At 41.8% G+C, this 19,914-nt stretch overlaps 2 protein-coding genes and 1 long non-coding RNA gene across 3 annotated transcripts in view; 2 read left to right on the top strand and 1 right to left on the bottom strand.

Moving 5' to 3' along the window:
- The window catches only part of LOC136179003 (uncharacterized), a 254,514-nt gene that overhangs the window by 343 nt on the left and 234,257 nt on the right, over nucleotides 1-19,914 (top strand). The gene's annotated exons all lie outside the window — the stretch shown is intronic.
- Nucleotides 1,132-3,650, bottom strand: LOC136178853 (tripartite motif-containing protein 16-like). Its single transcript, XM_065953281.1, has one exon. The coding sequence runs from the start codon at nucleotides 3,648-3,650 to the stop codon at nucleotides 1,932-1,934; it is 1,719 nt and encodes a 572-aa protein (XP_065809353.1). The 3' UTR covers nucleotides 1,132-1,931.
- LOC136178852 (presequence protease, mitochondrial-like) lies at nucleotides 7,103-19,320 on the top strand. The gene is made up of 23 exons (XM_065953280.1): nucleotides 7,103-7,215; nucleotides 8,070-8,166; nucleotides 9,109-9,269; nucleotides 9,614-9,740; nucleotides 9,911-9,999; nucleotides 10,239-10,367; nucleotides 11,044-11,157; nucleotides 11,350-11,446; nucleotides 11,914-12,048; nucleotides 12,310-12,448; nucleotides 13,207-13,323; nucleotides 13,443-13,572; nucleotides 13,749-13,869; nucleotides 14,772-14,848; nucleotides 14,960-15,125; nucleotides 15,385-15,485; nucleotides 15,857-15,977; nucleotides 16,070-16,120; nucleotides 16,951-17,063; nucleotides 17,221-17,343; nucleotides 18,524-18,669; nucleotides 18,987-19,089; nucleotides 19,227-19,320. Exons 1-23 carry the CDS (start codon nucleotides 7,115-7,117, stop codon nucleotides 19,318-19,320), a joined length of 2,652 nt encoding a protein of 883 aa, XP_065809352.1. The 5' UTR covers nucleotides 7,103-7,114.

The following is a 19,914-nucleotide window of genomic DNA, read 5'->3' as shown; positions in this document are numbered from 1 at the left end:
AATGATAAAAAAATCACTAAAATTACATGAAAGCCCTTTATCTAAAGCAACGTGATGTAGTTTATAGAGCAGGAGGACATTTATTCATAATGGGTTTTTCTTTTACCCTACACCTTACAAAAGGGATTTTATTGAACATTGGATTATTTATAGGCTATTGAAAAATCCTCAATTTGTTTTTAAAGTATTATTTTCCAATCTGAGAAATGTAGTATGAAAAACGTGAGATCACATATGTGTAAAATGATTTTCATGACACTACACCTCTCCTGGGTGAAGTTATTGAATATTTCTGTATCATATTTTTTCAGTATTGCAATTTGCAGACGGTCCCTGCGCATTCGAGCACCAGCCGGCTCGACTTAGAGGCCAATGCAAGTTCCCCAGCGCGGAGGACGGCTCGTTTTGAGGAAAATACAAATGTAGCTCGCAGTCTATCTTGTTGTGATTGCAGAGAGGTGTCGGTTTTGTAAGAGCAATGTTCCGCTGATGAGTTATTGATCTGGAAACGCCGAATCTGTGAATATATTTCTAAGTGTATCCCTTGCGCCAAAACAGATGACAAGACTTTAACATCTGTTTTAAATGTCTTTCTGGGACAATATAACGGTGACGGTGCACAAGCAAAGCAGTTCTGTCCTTGTATTTAAGTCCAAGGTTAAAATATAGCTCAAATAAGTCCTGTACTGTCATTTTTATCACAAGAACACAGAAGGCTAAGACTGGCTGGTTTCCGTTGTGCACCTGATATCTGGTGAGCAGGAGAAACTTTCACGTGAGCACCGGTTAGTTTCTGGTGCGCACGAGAAACATATATTTTTATTTTTTCTACCTATGTCCCTTTAGGGGCTCCGTAGCTTTCTGATTAGTATTGTGTTATGATGTTTTTAGATTATTATAATTTATGTTTTAAGATACCTCATTGTACATTTTTCTATCAATGGGGGAGTTACTGCTAATTATGTCTGACAGAGAAATTTATACAAATGAATTATAGATTTATATGCAAATTTATTCAAAACTTTACATCATTACAAATAGTCGATGGTTAGCGATACAGCACAGATAAGAGAACAAAAGTCATCACTAGCACTGACAACCTTCATGAATTAAAGGTCACATATTCTCCTCCTCTTCAACATGTTTAAATAAGTCTCAAACTTGTCTGTCTTTTGTTCTAAATCCACTCTGATCCTGTATTTGATCATGCCTATAAACCCCTCTATTTCAGCCCTGCTCAGAACAGGCTGTTTCTGTGTCTGTACCTTTAAATGTAAATGAGCTGTGTCACCCACCTGGGGGAGGTGTTACTGCTCTTTGTGATGTCATAAAGAGAAAATCTCCAAACGACTTGTTTGAGCTCACATTTTCTGAAAAGTGGAGCAGGCACAATACAGAGAGGATGGACTTTTCTCATCATTGGGGGGTTTGTAGACAGACCAGGGACACATATTAGAGTTAGAGAAACATGGTGAAGTGTATTTTACATAATATGAGACCTTTAACATTAATAATAATGATAATAACATAGCGCTTCTCTGAATACTCTAAGACGCCTGACAAAGAACAACAACAAAACAAAACACTGAAAACAAAACAAAGAAGTGTGTGTGTGTGTGTGTGTGTGTGTGTGTGTGTGTGTGTGTGTGTGTGTGTGTGTGTGTGTGTGTGTGTGTGAGTCTGACTGTCTGTGTGTGTGTGTGTGTGTGTGTGTGTGTGTGTGTGTGTGTGTGTGTGTGTGTGTGTGTGTGTGTGTGTGTGAGTCTGACTGTCTGTGTGTGTCTGTGTGTGTGTGTGTGTGTGTGTGTGTGTGTGTGTGTGTGTCAAAGTACCATAGTATTCGAGTGCAGTGAAGAAAAGTATAATCAGCTTTCTGTAGAAACATGGAAAAAAACACAGATGTTAACACATTGTCCCCTAATGACTTCTGTCTACTTCAGTTTACACAACTCAGCAGATTCTTCAAAATGTTGAATCCAGAGTCCAGCATGTAGAGGCTGAGTGAATGTGGTCTGGACTCTGTGGAGGAGAGTCATGGTTTCAGAGATGCTGTAGAAAGACAGAATACCTGCTCTGTGATCCAGGTACACTCCTACTCTGGAGGACCGAAGACCTGAGACAGGAGTGCTGACTTTGTTGTAACAAAAGTTATAACTGTTGTTGTCACAATATAACATCCAAGATTTGTCATTATGTCCAAACCTACATTCATCTGAGCTCCCTGCTCTGCTGATATTCTTGTATGTGACTGCTACATAAACATCTCCTCTCAACTCCACTTCCCAGTAACAACGTCCCATCAGACTCTCTTTACTCAGGACCTGACACCAATCAGTGAATCTGTCTGGGTGACTAGAATAAGACTGTTGTTCTCTCATTACTGTTACTTTTCTGTTCTCATCAAATAATAACAGCAGTGTGTGTGCTGTGTTTGGATCCAGTGTGATGTCACATGAATATTTGAAGAACTCAGCTCTGGTCTTGGGCTCTGGTTCTGGTTCTGGTTCTGGTTCTGGTTCTGGTTCTGGTTCTGGTTCTGGTCCTGACAGTAAAACATCCACTTCAGTCACTGTCTGTGAGATGTTTGTCCATTTCTCTCTCAGGACGTCCTGTAGTTTATCTCTGACTTCTGACACAGCCGCTGTCACATCCTCAAAGTACCTCAGAGGACGGATCTTGATGCTGGATGAGTGTGTAGATTCACTGAGTGGTGACAGTGAGGGGTAGTCGTGTATAAACTGGTTGTGATCTTCTGTGTGTGAGAGCTTCTCCAGTTCAGCGTCTCTCCTCTTCAGCTCAGTGATCTCCTGCTCCAGCTTCTCCTGAAGCTCTCTGACTCGACTCACTTCAGTTTGCTGCTGGGATCTGACCTGCTGCTTCACATCAGAGCGTCTTTTCTCCATGAGACGGATCAGCTCAGTGAAGATCTTCTCACTGTTCCCCACTGTTTCATCAGCAGAGCCATTGATAGCCTCCACCTCCTGTTGAAGCAGCTTCACATCTTTCTCTCTGTCCTGGATTCTCTGCTGGATGTTTTGTCGACTCACCTCGAGCTCTCTCTGCTTCTCGCTCCTTTCTGCTGCAGCTGAGACTGTGTCATGACCTTTGTGTTCGTCCACAGAGCAGAGATAACAGATAGACTGCTGATCAGTACGACAGAACATCTTCATCACCTCATCATGACGAGAGCAGACGTTCTCCTGGAGCTTCTTGGAGGGCTCCACCAGCTTGTGTTTCTTTAATGGAGCTGCTTCAAAATGAGGCTGGAGGTGATTCTCACAGTAAGAGGCCGGACACTGCAGACAGGACTTACAGGCTTTCAGTTTCCTCCCGGTGCAGACATCACAGGCCACATCTTCAGGTCCAGCATAGCAGTGATCAGCAGGAGCAGCTTGGAGTCCAGTCTTCTTCAGCTCCTCCACTAAAACTGCCAACATGGTGCTTTTCACCAGAACAGGCCTCGGTGTGAAAGTCTGCCTACACTGAGGGCAGCTGTAGATTGTCTTTTCATCCTCTTTATCCCAGTGGCTTTTAATACAGTTCATACAGTAACTGTGTCCACAGGGAACAGTCACCGGATCCTTCAGGAGATCCAGACAGATGGAACAAGAGAAGGCCTCCCGGTCTAGTTGAACTCCTTTCTGCGCCATTTCTCCTCTCTGTAACGACAACTGTCTGAGTTTCACTTCTTAGAAATCAAACTAGTTTAACCTCTGATCTACACAGCATGTGTTTGTTCAGTGTCTGCTCTTGCACCGTCCCACATGTTGGTTACACCCATCCTCAAACTGTAGATCTAAAGGGGAGGGAACAAGAAAATAAACGTCAGAGTGGAGCTGGCTGAGTCTGAGAGCAGGAAGAAGAGGGAGGGGTTAACAAGCTCTGATTCACGTTTCATTACTCTGACCAGGCAGATTCTCAACATGAATACATAACCACTCTCTGTTGCATGGAAGAAAACTCTATAAGCAAGCATGTAAAAAACTCTAGTCACACATTTCTTAACATGTAAAAAGAAGTGAATAAAACACAGAGAATAACTGAACATGTTTTACAACTACTGTCAGAATGGAGCTACCTGTGAGCACCAGCATTACAAGCTGTGAAAATCTGAGACACCACAGGGAGGCGTCAGAGTTCTACTGAACTTCACCACCATTAGAAGAGGTATTTTCACATCCTGGTGGTTCACATACTGGATTAAATACATTGACCTGACCTTTATTCCTTGTTTTTGACTATCAGATGGTCAAACCGATGATTGAAGCAGATCATTGATATTGTCTTTAGACATACTTCACCTCAGATTGAAGTCATAATCCTGTTTCAAATACAAACCTACTGATTCCTACTGCTGCTTTAATTTACAAAAGTCGGTTTGATTCCAAGTAATGAAAGAATTTGGATATGTAGTAGAAGTAGTACACCGACAAAAAATACCTCAGTGTCCTTTTGTCGCTGCTCATTTGCTGATCCACGCTGCACGGGGCTGGGGAGCTCACTTGTTGGTTACACCTATCTTGCACTCGTATATTAGTGAAGGAGAGGGAACCAGGAAATGTGTGCACAGAGTGGAGTTGAGCAATCGGGAGGGGTTACCATGCTGCCCTCACTCATGTGATGAATTCTCTTAAAGGGACAGTGTGAGTTTGTCAGTCTGAGTTTCATCATACAGTGAAGATTAAAAGACAACATTGAACAACCACATGATGTTTTTAAATAACTTACAGCTCACAATAGTTGAAGCAAACATTGAAAAGCTTCATGTTTGGTTTCCGCTGAAATCTCCAGTTTCATAGAGCTGTTTTGTAAAACTGTGCTTTCTTGTGCTTTAAAGGAGAAGACAACACAGACAGTGTACATACAAACAACAACATACAGATTCATAAAAGACGTAATGCTGCAATAGAGAGGTTAGACTTTGGAGAATTCATACAAAAGTACAATAAAATAGTACGCAGAAGTTTAAATTTGTGTTTCATCTGTGTATGTTTTACCAAGTGTTGTAGTCAAGACCACACGAACTGAGACCAAGACATACCTGAAATCAGAGTGCTCAGAGACTGAGACAAGACCAAGACCAAGGCAGGGCGAGACCGAGACAAGATCAAGACCAAGGCAGGGCGAGACCGAGACAGGACCAAGACCAAGGCAGGGCGAGACCGAGACAAGACCAAGACCAAGGCAGGGCGAGACTGAGACAAGATCAAGACCAAGGCAGGGCGAGACCGAGACAAGATCAAGACCAAGGCAGGGCGAGACCGAGACAAGACCAAGACCAAGGCAGGACGAGACTGAGACAAGACCAAGACCAAGGCAGGGCGAGACTGAGACGAGACCAAGACGCTAAGATAAATAAAACAATCATCATCTTGTGTGCAGGGGGGGTGTCACTCACTTAAACTGTAACACCCAGAAGGTTTCAGCAGTAACCTGGGGATATAAATCAAATCATGAATTGAAGTTTTTTTTATTCTTTTAGAAAGGGGCGTTTACCTTCTTATCACAGTAATGATGTGGAAAAATAGCCTATCAGTGGTAGTCTTGATTGGTAATGCTTTAAAATCCGAGACCGAGATGAGGCCGAGTAAAAATGCTTTAGATTACGAGAAGAGAGCAAGACCTTTAAAAGACCCAGACCGATTTTTAGTACTGCAACATTACAGTTTACCCACCTTCACTTCTTTATCAGGCACAAGTAAGTAGGCTCAGGACTGGTGAAATCATACTTTGTAGTTATGTTTCAACAGTGAATAAAATATACAAAGCATTCATTCTCAGATATGTTCATATTCTGGCTGAGGCTGGTTAAGTGTCCCTTCTCATGTTAGCGGTTACACTAATGTGGGAAGGCAGCTTGAGGTGAGCACCTGCAATACAGGGCTGTCAAAATCTGAGAAACCACAGGGAGGTGTCAGAGTGCCACTGAACTTCACCACCTTAAGGAAATGTGTCAATACACCTTTTTAAATGTGATCTTTGAATAAATGGTTTATATGAAATAGTAATAAGTCAGGACCTCACTAACCGAGACCAAGAAGTACCTGAGACAGGAGTGCTTCGAGATAAGACCAAGACATTTAGGGATCCAGACCAAGTCAAGACCAAGACCAAGGCTGGGCGAAACCGAGTGTACCTGTAGTACCCAGATGTTTGAATTTCGAACCAATAATAGTTAGTGAAGAGTGGCTTAATCAAACTTTGTGGTAATGATGCAACAGTGAATACAAATATCTCAACTAGAGACGTTTGGATTTTTGACTGATATACTCTGCAGTCATTATCAGGTTATTTTTTCAGTCTGGCTGAGGCTCGTTAGTGGAAACTGCAAAAAGGCCGTTCTTTTTTTAAGTACAATAGAGCGACACCTAAACAGTCAAATAAGGAGAATGGTAGTGGCTGAAACAGTGGATACTTTTATGAATGAGATTATGTGCAGCTATAAGTCCATTCTTTTAGAAGACTAACATCCCACCAATAAACGATCAATTGTTTCAATCCAATCAGTAAAAGTCTTTAAAACAAGACATCTTCTGTCATTTTACTCTCCACTGAAAGTCTGTTTCAAAAGATAGGTCTTACATTGTTTTAAATTGTATAATTCATAGACTTTGTTACTTTGATTTTCAGATGCAGTGTCTTCCACATATCAGGAGCAAAAAAAGGTATTCTTCAACACTTTTTTTGTCTGATAATATTTCCTGTGGCCTTCAGCCTCTGTGCTTTCTAATTAGTATTGTGTTATGATGGTTCATCAAGAGGCTTAAAACCCGCCTCAGCTCCAGCTCTCAGTCTAGAAAGTTAGACTGAGACAGGATTTCCAGCATGGTGGCTGCTGCTGATGAGCCTCAGGAGCCCCTGCTGTAACAGATGGGTGACATCACTCAGGCTTCATCCATTAATATTTACAGTTTATGTTTCATACACATAATCCTCCTACAGTTAAATAAAAAGCTAATTAGTTATCTTATCTTTTAATAGTTTTACCGGTCAGTTTTAGAAGAGAAAATGACTTTCAGATGATTGTTTCTTAATTCTTGGCTTGCTGATGAGCTTTATGTCTGACATGTTTTTTTGTTGTTGCCTCCCTTCGTAAACAGCCAGTGACTACACCATGTATCCGTTCTCAACCCAAAATGGAAAAGACTTCCAGAATCTTCTCTCGGTCTATCTGGATGCAGCTTTCTTCCCGTGTTTACGAGAGCAGGATTTCTGGTGAGTGGTGACTGCTGCTTCTCATATTTGTTTCATGTTTGTATTTATTTGACTTGATAGCATTGTAGCAAAAGTCAACTTTTAAATATTCAGTGAAGATTTTGTCTTTATAGTCAGCTGTTAACTCTGTTAGTTGGACTGTTTGTCCTGAGGCTGGCTTCACACTAGGGGAGTTTAGGCCTGATTTTGGGCCTTTTATTTGTCCAAATAATCCTCAAGTGTGTGGTGTCAATACGATTATTTTACAGCTCCTGATCGAGTCAGAGCCTCCCCGATCTGGAATCCTAAATACAAAAACATGTTTGTTATTTACCATTCCAGATCGGGCTGCCTCCGACTGAATACCTGCAGTAGCCAAAAAGAGAGCGAAGAGAGCATCACTTTTACAGCTCACAAACATGCCAGTGAACACAAACATAACTGTGCCCTGAGCCAAGAGGAATATAGAAAAAGAAGAGCAGCTTGAGTAACAACATGAGTGGCTTTTTAATGTCTCGACTGTCTTCCATATTTGTTTTTCTTCTGAAGTCACGTTTGATCACACGAGTTTCTGTGAGATCTCGTGTCTGTGGGATCACCACTGTGAACTCGTTTCTACAAACTGCAGGTGTGTGGTCTCACAGTAGGGTCAAATCGTCTAGTGTGTGCAGTCGGAGGATTATAATGTTTAGAATCATTTAGCTGTCCTTATGTCTTTGGTCTCCCACGTTTTTTAAATAGGTTAAGATCTGAATATTGTCGAGTGTGTAGCCAGCCTAAAAGAGTCCAAGACCTTTCTGATATCACTTGTTTGAAACAGTCGCTGATGAAATCTGCTCTTCACTAGTTCATTTCTGTTTGTGTTGATTTTGCAGGCAGGAGGGCTGGAGGCTGGAGAATGAAAACCCAACAGATCCCAACTCCCCTCTGGTCTTTAAAGGAGTGGTGTTCAATGAAATGAAAGGGGCGTTTGTAAGTCTACACTTTCTGAATCATAGTTTTATATGTAGATACAATATAGTGAAGTTTAAGTGTTCTTTTAAGGAGCTTCAGATATCTTATATTTCATGTTACCTAAAAGCACCTCATGGATTAAGTTTGAGAGTGAAGTGGTTCGTGGTAACTCCAAGTGTTTTTTTTCTTGCTTTTATATTTATACTCACTTTAAATATGTTATGACATCATGGAACAAAGTTAAAATTATGCCTGCTCACGGTTTAGTAGTTGACAAAAAAAACAATACAACTCAGGCCCTGCTGTGTCCACCTAGCGTTTTTTTTTTTCAGGCAGAAAAGAGCTGGCTCTGCGCTGAGAATAAAAGCGCTGCACGTCCGTCCTGTCTCTATGACAACAGTCTGTTGACAACAGCTCCTGTATGACCGACACTGTTCCGTTGCTTTTCTCTGTTTGATTTTTATCTGTCACTTTGAGCATCAAACGGAGGATGCTTGACCTCCAAATTTTTCCTGGATGATGAGCTCAATAATAATGACATCCCCGTTCTCACGGCTCCGATCAGACACAGAGCAAGGACCCAACTGATGTACTTTATGATTGGCTGGTTGAAAGAAAAGCGCCGGTGACGTCAACAGCGGCCTCATAAAAAGTTTAAAGACATTTAGTTGGAAGCGCTCGGAGTGGCCGCACAAATTAGGCAGAGCGCTCGGAAGAAAGGCGCTGGACGCTGCGCTTTGCTGCTGCTGCAAACGCTCTCTCCTCATTGGGAACAATAGAACAAAGACACTCAGAAAAAGCTAACAAAATCTATAAAATGCTAGGCGGACATGGGGCCTAATGCAACAGCAGTGAAACAAGTTCCAGATATGAGATGAACAGGTGACGTCAGATAAATGGTTTTGAAATAAGAGTGTGTCAGTGACTGTTTAACGTTTGATTGTGTGTTTTTTATTTTAGTCCGACAACGAGCGCGTGTACGCCCAGCACCTCCAGAACAAGCTGTATCCAGACCACACGTACTCTGTGGTGTCAGGAGGAGAGCCTCTAGCCATCCCTGACCTTACCTGGGAACAGCTCAAGCAGTTCCACGCCACGCATTACCACCCCAGCAACGCCAGGTACATGGACACACACACGTGTACACTGTGAGCCTAGAAGGGACAGGAAACTGTAAAGTGCTGTGAAGAAATGAGATGAGAGCAGGTGTTAGCCAGCAGAATCCTTTCTTTGTTACATTTAATAATCTCCTGCAGCAGAACGATGCAGGCTCACATTGACACAGTAGATATGAAACACAGGAAACTTTAATAATTTGATGGTAACTGATGCTAGTTTGTCTTTTTCATGCTTTATCGATCTTATTTATTTCAGAATGATCATAATTCCTTCAAAATAATTTAACATGCAGGCTTTAAAATTGCTCAGAAAACACCCCTGAGAGTGTCCTCCATGTGCTCCTCAGGTTCTTCACGTATGGAGATTTGCCTTTGGAGCAGCATCTGAAGCAGATCGAAGAGGAAGCTCTGTCCAAGTTTGAACGCATCAACCCGAACACAGAGGTCCCCCCCCAGCCACACTGGAGCAGCCCTGTGAGTGTCATAATCCAGACCAGCATCTGTAACTTCTACTGATCAATAGATCTTAAAAACTACACCAACAATCTCAACAGCTGTTTATTATTGCATGCTTTTATATTAACACACTGAAATGCATTGATTAGTCGTTTTGATGTCGTCGTGAATCTCAATGGTTTCCCCAGAGAGAGGACCATGTGACCTGCAGCCCTGACGCTCTGGCTCCGGATCCGGCCCGGCAGAACACGCTGTGTGTGAGCTACCTGCTGGGAGAGTAAGACCGAAAATCATTTCTTTTTATTTTGCATTAAGATGGGAGAAGCCATAAAAAGAGCCTCCATCCTCCTCTTTATTCACTACATCTTGGTTGTCATGTCGACGGCTTTTTAAAGACTGAGAGCTTTACAGTACAGAAAGGATTCACTCAACAATTCTCTTCATTCAAAGTGAAGTTTTTAGCGAGTCCTATTGTTCAGAAATATTTAAAATCTCTTTGTTTTTTTCCCCGCGCAGCATCACTGACACATTTGAAGGATTCACCCTCAGCCTGCTGTCGTCTCTCATGATCTCTGGACCCAACTCTCCCTTCTACAAAGCTCTCATCGAACCCAATATAGGAACTGACTTCTCCTCTGTTGTAGGGTGAGTACGCAGGACGCAAAGTAACAAACTCTCACAAATAAAATGATCAGCAAGCTCAGAGGTTATTTAGAGCGACGGCTGGAGAAGCAGCGAGGACAGAAGTTTGGTTTAATGTGAAGGACTTCTCTGATCCAGAGGCTCAACGACGGTCCAGAACCATTTGATCTGTCAGTGCTGAGACAGCCGATGGAGACGACAGAGAGGGGCAGGAGAGGATGGGGATGATGCCCCCTGGAGGATTTGAATGTTATGGCGCTAATGTTTTAAAATAAACATCCTCATTTTGGCACGTTTGTAAATATTTTACAGCCAGCCGCTAAGATTTCAGTTATTGTCAATCCATGCAATTCTCTAAACACCAGATAAGCCAATAGAAGAATGTAATTGCAGTAGCTGGGTTCAACCTGTAGAGGGCCGTAGCTATGCATATTTCTAACACAAAATGTGGAATTTAAATTTAGATACTTTGTACTCTGGGGGTTTAGTTACTCTTTAAAGACGGGTTTTCATCTATATGATTTTGCTAAGCTACTTAGATGACAACTTTCTTTTAGAAATGTCTATTAAAAGATAATTTAACATTTTAGTATATTGCTGCTGAGCTGTGATGCTCTGCCTCATGTGCTGCAGACAGCGCTCAGAGTACTGCATTGTTCTGAAATGTTGTGTTCTGCAGATATGACGGCAGCACCAAAGAGGCGTCGTTCAGTATAGGACTGCAGGGAATGGCCGAGGAGGACACCGAGAGAGTGAAGCAAATCATCAGCCAAACCATCAACGACATCATCGAGTAAGTCCCACGCTCCCTTTTGTATTTAAGACTTTAATATATGTTTACAAACCTGCTCTCTCTAAGTGTCAGCTTGTTTTGATAAAGCCATAAACTGTAAGGTCTACTTGCACATGAAGGATGATGAGTTGCTTGGTTACATGAAATTGAAACGGCACATAAGATAAAATGAGTCCTCGTCATCATCGACAGGAGCGGCTTTGAGGAGGAAAGAATCGACGCTCTCCTGCATAAGATCGAGATCCAGATGAAGCACCAGTCCACAAACTTCGGCCTGTCTCTGGCCTCGGTGAGTTCACAAACACAAGGACACTGCATGTATTTATAAACCTCTATGTGTGAGATATGTCAGGAACAATGATGATGTTAGTTATGTTGTCTCTGCTGAAATCTTGTGTTTCTACCACTATATACTCTGTGTATTTCTATACAAATACAGAATGTTTTAAACATGTCTAAACGTATGAGATGAGCTTGTTTTCACAGCAGTTTATTTGCTGATTTCTTCCTTTTTTTGATGAGTTGCAGTAAACTCAATAATCACAGAGAGTATAATATTTAAAGGGATTACACATGTGTATGAGAAGTAAAGTTTTAATCACTATACATCAATGTAAGAGTCAAACAGGACACTTAGATTAGCTTCATTTTGTCAGTAATGTTATAATCGCTTTGTGGATTCTGCTGCATGTTTCACATGTCGGTTTCATTATTCATGGCTGTTTGTGTATGTATATACATTTTTGTTTTTTCTAGTACATTGCGTCATCGTGGAACCACGACGGCGACCCGGTGGAGCTGCTGCAGATCAACGACAGCGTTGCCAAGTTCAAACAGACCCTGAAGGAAAACCCTCGCTTCCTCCAGGACAAAGTCAAGCACTACTTTAAGGTGTGTGACACTGGGAAAGTACTTTTCTTCAAAACATCCAGAAATATGTGAAAAAATGTTTTAAAAAAAATACAAGAATAAACCTTTTACAAGTCTCACTAATGTTCTCTGTAGGGGGAAATACTCGGTCTGCTCTTAAGGTCAACCTCAGCAGCCCTGGAGTGTTTTAAGATCATGACAAAAAAACATGAACTTTGAAGGTTTTCTGTATCATTTGTGTTTTTTCTCTTCCTCTTCAAATCCCCATTACCCCCCCTACAGGAGAACACACACAGACTGACCCTGTCCATGAGTCCGGATGAGGTCTACTTGGAGAAACAGGCCAAAGCCGAGGAGGAGAAGCTCCAGAAAAAGATCCATGCTCTGTCAGACAGCGACAAAAAAGACATCTATGAAAAAGGTACAAATGATTGAAACTGCTCCACGGAGGAAATCTGTGTTTCTCTGCTTCTGTTAAAACACTTTCTGAGCTTGACTCTGTGAAATCACACAGAATTGTCTGAAGCAAACAGGCTTTTATTGGCTGCTTGATTGATTTGATTGAAGCCCCAAAAAATCCAATAAACCATCAGATTAACACAATAACTGGGAAAAAAACATCAAGCACTGCAATGTGACTGTATACAGAATATATTCATGTTGACCTGTTCTAGATCCCTCATTTAGTCATATAGTGTTACAATGCTGCATGTTCAAACTAAACATAGGCAGAGTTATAGAGCATGAGGTAAACATATGTTGGAGTAATCCCAGGATGAGTCAGCAGAGGGCGCTAAACGGCTTGAGGTGTTTTTATTGACGCCAGTATCAGATAAATAAGATGTTTTTTGAGCTGCAAATCATTCAAAGCTGCTCTATAAGTTTTCAAAGACTGACAAAAGTGTTACTGAATTGAGTGTCATTTGCCAGTTTTAGTCCGAGGGGGTGAGGAGTTGCCTTAAATATTAAAAACCGTCTTTGAGGGGACTTGTTAGAAACATTAAAGTACAGAGATTTACTGATGGAAAACCATAAAAGAACATTTCACCTGCATTCACTTTTCTGTTTATGACCCAACCAGTAAAACTTGTTGAAACATTTCAGAAGGATTTGATTGAGGCACTTCTGATTTAACTGTCTGTTTCATATTCATGTTCTTCTTCTTCTTCTTGGGAAAAGGTCTGGAGCTGCTGGCTGCTCAGAGCAAAACGCAGGACGCCTCCTGTTTGCCGGCGCTGAAAGTGTCTGACATTGAGCCCACGATCCCTGTTACTCCTGTTCAGATCAGCACAGCAGGTACGGCCCAGTGTCCGCTCTACACAAGTTTATAAAACATTATACACAACAAGGAAGAATCATCTCAGAGTGTTGTGGTTAAAACCCCTTAAAATGTTTCCTCTCCTTGTCTCCTTCAGTCGGCGTACCGGTGCAGTACTGTGAGCAGCCCACCAACGGGCTAGTTTACTTCAGAGCCATGTGCAGTCTCAACACACTGCCGGAGGACCTCAGGCTCTATGTCCCGCTCTTCTGCAGCGTTGTCACCAAGTAAGTTCACCTGACAGTCGATTGGACCAGAGCAAGATTTCAAAATGTGTCACCTGGTATATGAAAAGTTTGAAGATATTATGCTTTATTGATCTTTTCTGTATTTGTGTGAGGTTTGGACAGGTGGTGTTTGAAAGCATTTTAAAGATTGCATGTGTGTCTGTTTGTTAAATCAGGATGGGCTGTGGAGGTCTGGACTACAGACAACAGTCCCAGCAGATGGAGCTGAGGACTGGGGGCATGTCTGTCTCCACCCAGGTCGTCCCTGACTCCACCCAGCTGGACATGTACGAGCAGGTCAGTACCAGCTTACTGTGTTTGAAAAGTCTTACAAATATATGGATAGAAGTAATGTTTGGACAGAGACATTTCTGGACAAGAATACTTTAGATGATGTAGGGAGTGAGTCTGAGCCTGAAGGCAAAGCTCTCCATTTACCGGTCACCTATGATCATGAGCTATGGGTAGTGACCGAAATAATAAGATGGTGGATACAAGCGGCTGAAATGAGTTTCCTCCAGAGGTCGGCTGGGCTCAGTCTTAGAGAGAGGGCGAGGAGCTCAGACATTCTGGTAGAGCTCAGAGTAGAGCCGTTTCTCCCTCAAATCTAAAGGAGCCAGTCGAGGTGGTTCGGCCATCTGATTAGGATGCCACCTGGACGCCTCCCTTTGAGGTCTTCTGAGCACGCCCCAACTGGGAGGAGACCCCGGGGTAGACCCAGAGTTTACTGGAGGGATTACTGTGTATATCCCCACTGGCCTGGGAACACGTCAGAATCCCTCAGGAGGAACTGGGGAGAGAGAAGTCTGGGTTGAATTACTACTGCTGCCACAGAGACCTGACCTTTGATAAGTGGAAGAAAATGGATGAATGGAGTAATGAAGTATGCTGCTCCATGTCAGGTTCCTTCATATATGACATCACATGTAATTTAGTAACTTTATTCTATATTAATTAAATGTTTGTTCTTTATTATGATGATTCTTGTGCATTGTGGAAACCCATCTTCTTTCTGCTGCGTCGTCTTCAAAAATCAAATGTCTCCTCAAAGCTGCAGAAATTGAAACTGAGTGATCGTGTGTTACATAAACAGAGGTTGTGATTTATCTTGGTTCAATGTTTAACTGCTGCTGGTTACATTACATCGGTATAAAACAGGTAATCAAAGAAGAGTCTTGTCTCTGTGTTCTCTGTTCCAGGGTGTCCTCCTGTCCTCCTCCTGCCTGGAGAGAAACCTTCCTCACATGTTTCATCTGTGGAGCGACATATTCAACAAGTACGTCCTCCATCACTTCTTATAAACTGAGAGAAAATGTGTCCTGAAATTCGAGGAGGCTGAGAAGACAGCTCGATATTTATCTTTTTCTTTTTTTTTTTTCCACTACAGCCCCCACTTTGACGAGGTGGAGCGCCTGAGAGTGCTGGTGATGATGTCAGCACAGGAGTTAGCCAATGGGATCTCCTACTCGGGCCACATGTACGCCATGACACGTGCAGGCCGTCACCTGACTCCAGCAGGAGACCTCAATGAGACGCTTGGTGGGATGGAACAGGTATGCACCTGGAGTGTTGATCCTAAAAAACTAAAATGATAGTGTCTGACTCCTGCACGTCAGCTTTAAGAAGTGTTGTCATAGTGATTTAAAGCTTGAAGTAAATTACGCAGACGCAGATTCAAGACATACAGTATAGCATGATTTCTTTCTGACAAGCAGAGACAATTTCATTTGTTCCTACTTTGTGCAAGAGGTTTTTTGTTTTTCCATTCTCTCGCTTCATATTTGATCCATCTTTTATCAATGATTACTTCAGGTGAAGTTTATGAAGAGGGTCGCTGAGTTGTCCGACCTCAGCCAAGTCATCCGAACGCTCGTCAGGATCAAGAAGCACCTTCTCAACCCGGACAACATGAGGTGAGATGTTACACCTGAGGAGAGGTTTTCTTTTAAAAAGTTTTGTTTTGGGGCTTTTTGGGCCTTTATTTTAGAGACAGGACAGTGGACAGAGTCAGAAATCAGAGAGAGAGAGAGAGAGAGAGAGAGAGAGAGAGTGGGGAAAGCAGGAAATGAGCCACAGGTCGTCCGCTTGGAGGACTACAGCCTCCACACATGGGGCGTCCACTAACCACTAGGCTATGGTCGCCTCCATGGTGATAGATTTTTGAATGATGAAGAGATAGTGACAGTATTCTGCAGTTAATGTTATTTTAATTACTGCAACATGGTTTCAATATAAAGGGTCTGTTTGTAACATGCTCGTCAATGTAAATGTTTGTCTCTTACAGGTGTGCGATCAACACTACTCCACAGAAAATGTCGGACACGGCAGCACAGCTGGAGAGCTTCATGAAGGACGTGGCTGACAACAGAAAGGAGCGCAAACCGGTCAGAAGTAACATTATTGAGGTAAACTATCAACAAACAAATCAAAACATGAAAGCAGGCAGAATAATTCTTAAAATTAGATTTTAATATTCTCTTGATTTTTTTTTCTAAAGAGGCCTCTCGACCCATCGGATGTCTCGGGGCTGAGCCGGAAACTCATCTCTGTAAGTTTTCAGGAACATCTTACATTTCTGTGTTTGTTTGCTCGCTATGTCAGTGGTTCTCAACTGGTGGGTAGGGGCCCATAAGTGGGTCACAGAGCTGTTTTCAGTGGGTCGTGACTGAGTTCCTAGGGGAAAAAAATGGTGTCAAAAAGTCTGTAAAGTTCTATGTTCTGTATCTTTGTTCTGTCACATCTTTTGAAACATCTTTCATTGAAAATAAACCTGATAGGTTGAACAATATCAGAAACTCTGGTCGCAGGAGGAGATGGTGGTGAGACCTAAAGCTAAACCCATTAAGAACCACTCCTCTAAATATATCCCTGCCATAGTGAGTTCACATTATATTAAAGGCAGAACCGTCTCTGCAGATTAAAGAAGATAAAATAATGGAAAAGATGAGGAAAGGCCGTCTTATAGAAACGCAAAAATACAGATTTTAAAGTCAAAAATCTTTGAAGAAGCAAAATAACACCAACACAAAACAGTTGATCCTTTGATTTCAATAGTTGTGAGATCACCTGTAATTTTATTTTGTCCTTTATTATGAGACATTCCTTCAAAACAAAGTCCTGTGCATGCATGAGATTATAAATATAACGCTTATTTGTTTTTTTTTAATACCTGAGTACAATATTCCACCAGTACCGCTCAGCTCTCTTTTAACCATAGTTTACATCTTATTGTATAATATAACTGTTTTGTTTGTATATATACTGGTGGGTTTAGTATTTGTATATGTTCTATATTTAATTACTTCTCTACAGGTGTGCTCCGACAGGTTTTCGTTGTACTTGTACAGTGACAGTAAAGATCATCTTCTCTGATTTCAGGAGCAAAACTTCCAGCCGTGTCAGATGAAAACGTTCTTCCAGCTTCCCTTCCCTGTTCACTTTATCAGCGAGAGTATTCGTACGGTACCCTTCTCCCACCACGACTACGCCAGGTAACCACACCTGTACCTGGCAGGGATGAGTGACAGCACTTCCTTTAAAAGTCTGATTTACACGGACAGTTCTTTGTCTTTCTACTTTTTTCTACGTGTAACTTTTAGTTCATCTAAAGTGTAAGAAAAACTTTTTGTTTCCTTTTTTCTCTTAAAGTTTGTGCATCTTGGCGAGGATGATGACGGCTAAGTTTCTGCATGGAGAAATCAGGGAGAAGGGAGGAGCCTACGGGGGCGGGGCCAGGATGGGAGGAGGTCTTTTCTCTTTTTACTCGTACAGGTGAGAGGCCGCCACACCACACTCAACAAAGTTTTAAAAAACATTATGGAAATTGTAATGACGTTGAAATACAATAACAGTTCATTTTGTTGCCTTGGCTGAAACATTAATATTTTATATACACTCAGGCTTTTTCGAACCTTAGAAAACGATGTGCATTTTGGTTAATAGGTGTATTTAATGGAATCTAATACATACAAAATCTCCGTACTTATGAAGGAGTAGAGGTAGATTCTATTAAAGGGGGCAGGCTGGGTTGTCTTCAAGATATGAATTTTGTTAAAGGTCACATATTCTCCTCGTCTTCAACCAGTTTAAATAAGTCTCAGAGCTCCTCAAAACGTGTGTGAAGTTTCTTGTTCTAAATCCACTCTGATCCAGTATTTGATCATGTCTATAAACCCCTCTATTTCAGCCTTACTCAAAACAGGCTGTTTCTGTGTCTGTACCTTTAAATATGTAAATGAGCTGTGTTTCACCACTCCCCCTCACTGGAAGGGCTTGGGTGTCTCAGGCTTTCTTGCTACCTGCTCTATTGTTTACGGTGAGAAGGCAGACTCAGAGGGCAGAACAAACACCTAGCTGTGGGAGTGTCACCCACCTGGGGGAGGGGCTACTGCCCTTTGTGATGTCATGAAGGGAAAATCGCTAAACGGCCTGTTTGAGTACACATTTTCTGAAAGGTGTAGCAGGCAGAAGACGGAGAGGATGGACTTTTCTCATCATTGGGGGGTTTGAAGAGAGACTAGGGACACATGTTAGTGTTAGAGAAACATGATGAAGAGGATTTAACAGAATATGTGACCTTTAAAATGGATTTTAAATCAAGTTTTGGAGAGACAAGGGAAAGAACCAAAGTTGCAGCAGCACTTATTTTGTTCTAATCTAATGAAATTTGAATTGAATTCCTGAAAGAGATTTGTTGCCATATTCTCAAATGTGACCTCTTCTTCCTCCCTTTGTCCAAAATGCAAAATGTTTATATTCCAAGAATATTCAGGCGATCTGTCTGGAAAAAAAGAGACACAGAAGACTGAACAATTTACTAAGGGAAGCCATCATGGGGCGTTTTTGGAAGCTGTAATAAAATATTCCAAATGATTTCTACGTTTAAAAAGAATCTTCTTTGAGTTGAACAGTGTGTCGTTGATTTTGTATTTCTTTCTCGTACTTCTCTAAGGGATCCAAACTCGGTGCAGACCTTGTCTGCGTTTCGTCGAGGTGTGGACTGGGCGAAGTCGGGACAGTTCACCCAGCAGGACATCGATGAAGCTAAACTGTCAGTGTTCTCAGCTGTAGACTCACCTGTGGCCCCCGCGGACAAAGGTGAGGAACGACTGAGTGATCCCTCCAGCTGCTGTCAGGATGCCTCACCTGATCCTCCTCCAATCAGATCTCTGGAGCTTTAACATCTCAGTACATCACTGACAACTTCAACATTAGAAGTCTTTAATGGAGGTTAAAAGCTTTTAAAGGATTAATGAATAAAATGATGAGTAAAAAGTTGAATTATAAGCAAGTTCAGATATGAAGAGATCTTCATTAGTTTTATTAACTTAGTCTCCGTCTCTGTTGTAAAGCCGTCACTGTCTCCACTTTATCTCTTAGCCGTCTGGTTTGTTCACTCTGTGTTTGTGTTGCAGGAATGGGTCGCTTCCTCAGCGGAGTCACCGATGAGATGAAGCAGAATCACAGAGAAAGACTTTTTGCTGTCACTCACCAAAGTCTGGTGGAAGTGGCTGAAAGGTACAAACTTTATGTCCCCTTACATAACTCAGAAATGAAGAGAATGAGAAGCTAAAAGAAAAAACAGACTGACAAACTGTTCCCGTTTATTCCCACATCAAGTGTTAACTCGTGTCTTGTTTTCCCCCTCGCTGCAGATACCTCGGCGTCGGTCAGAGGACTTGTGGAGTTGCTATCTTGGGTCCAGAGAACGAGGCGATTAAAAAAGATCCCTCATGGATCGTAAAATAATCCAGTCTGTAGGTAACTTGTGATTTAAATACTCAACTGGACTTCTGGAGAATCACAGCTGCACGACTTATTCTGTACTGAATGCTGAAAGTCTACGGTTAGGATTTTTTATTATAGAGTCAAAAAGCTGAAGCGCACAATATCAAGAGGAGGACTGAGAGCTGCTGTCATGGTTCAGATACGTCTTCATTCTGTATATATTTAATGAAATATATGATCATGTTGGAATACACTATGTGAGTGAGCTCTTCTTTTTGGGATCATTGCAAAAGTATCATCAAGAGATATATCATTTATATAAACTTCAATCAGGTGTTTTTGTTTTTTTCTGCAGGATACAAATGACTTTCTTCCTCTGTGGTTTACTCTGGGAAACTCAGAGCAGAGGAAGAACATCAGAGCCATTCTGTCTAATTCAAACAACAAACTGAGTCATGTGCAAACACTCAGTCAGGTCATGTTGGTCTTTGTGGGGGCGCAGGTAGTCTAGTGGTTTTTGTGCACGCCCCATGTATGGAGGCTGTGGTCCTATTTTCCTCAATTTTTTACATTTTCATTGGTTCCTCAGTTAGGAAGTGTTTGAAGATGAATTAT

Source organism: Labrus bergylta, chromosome 4 (genome assembly GCF_963930695.1).
Source record: "Labrus bergylta chromosome 4, fLabBer1.1, whole genome shotgun sequence".
Classification (NCBI taxonomy): domain Eukaryota; kingdom Metazoa; phylum Chordata; class Actinopteri; order Labriformes; family Labridae; genus Labrus; species Labrus bergylta.
Note: the sequence above shows the minus strand (reverse complement) of the source record. Positions and strands in the feature narration are given on the sequence as shown.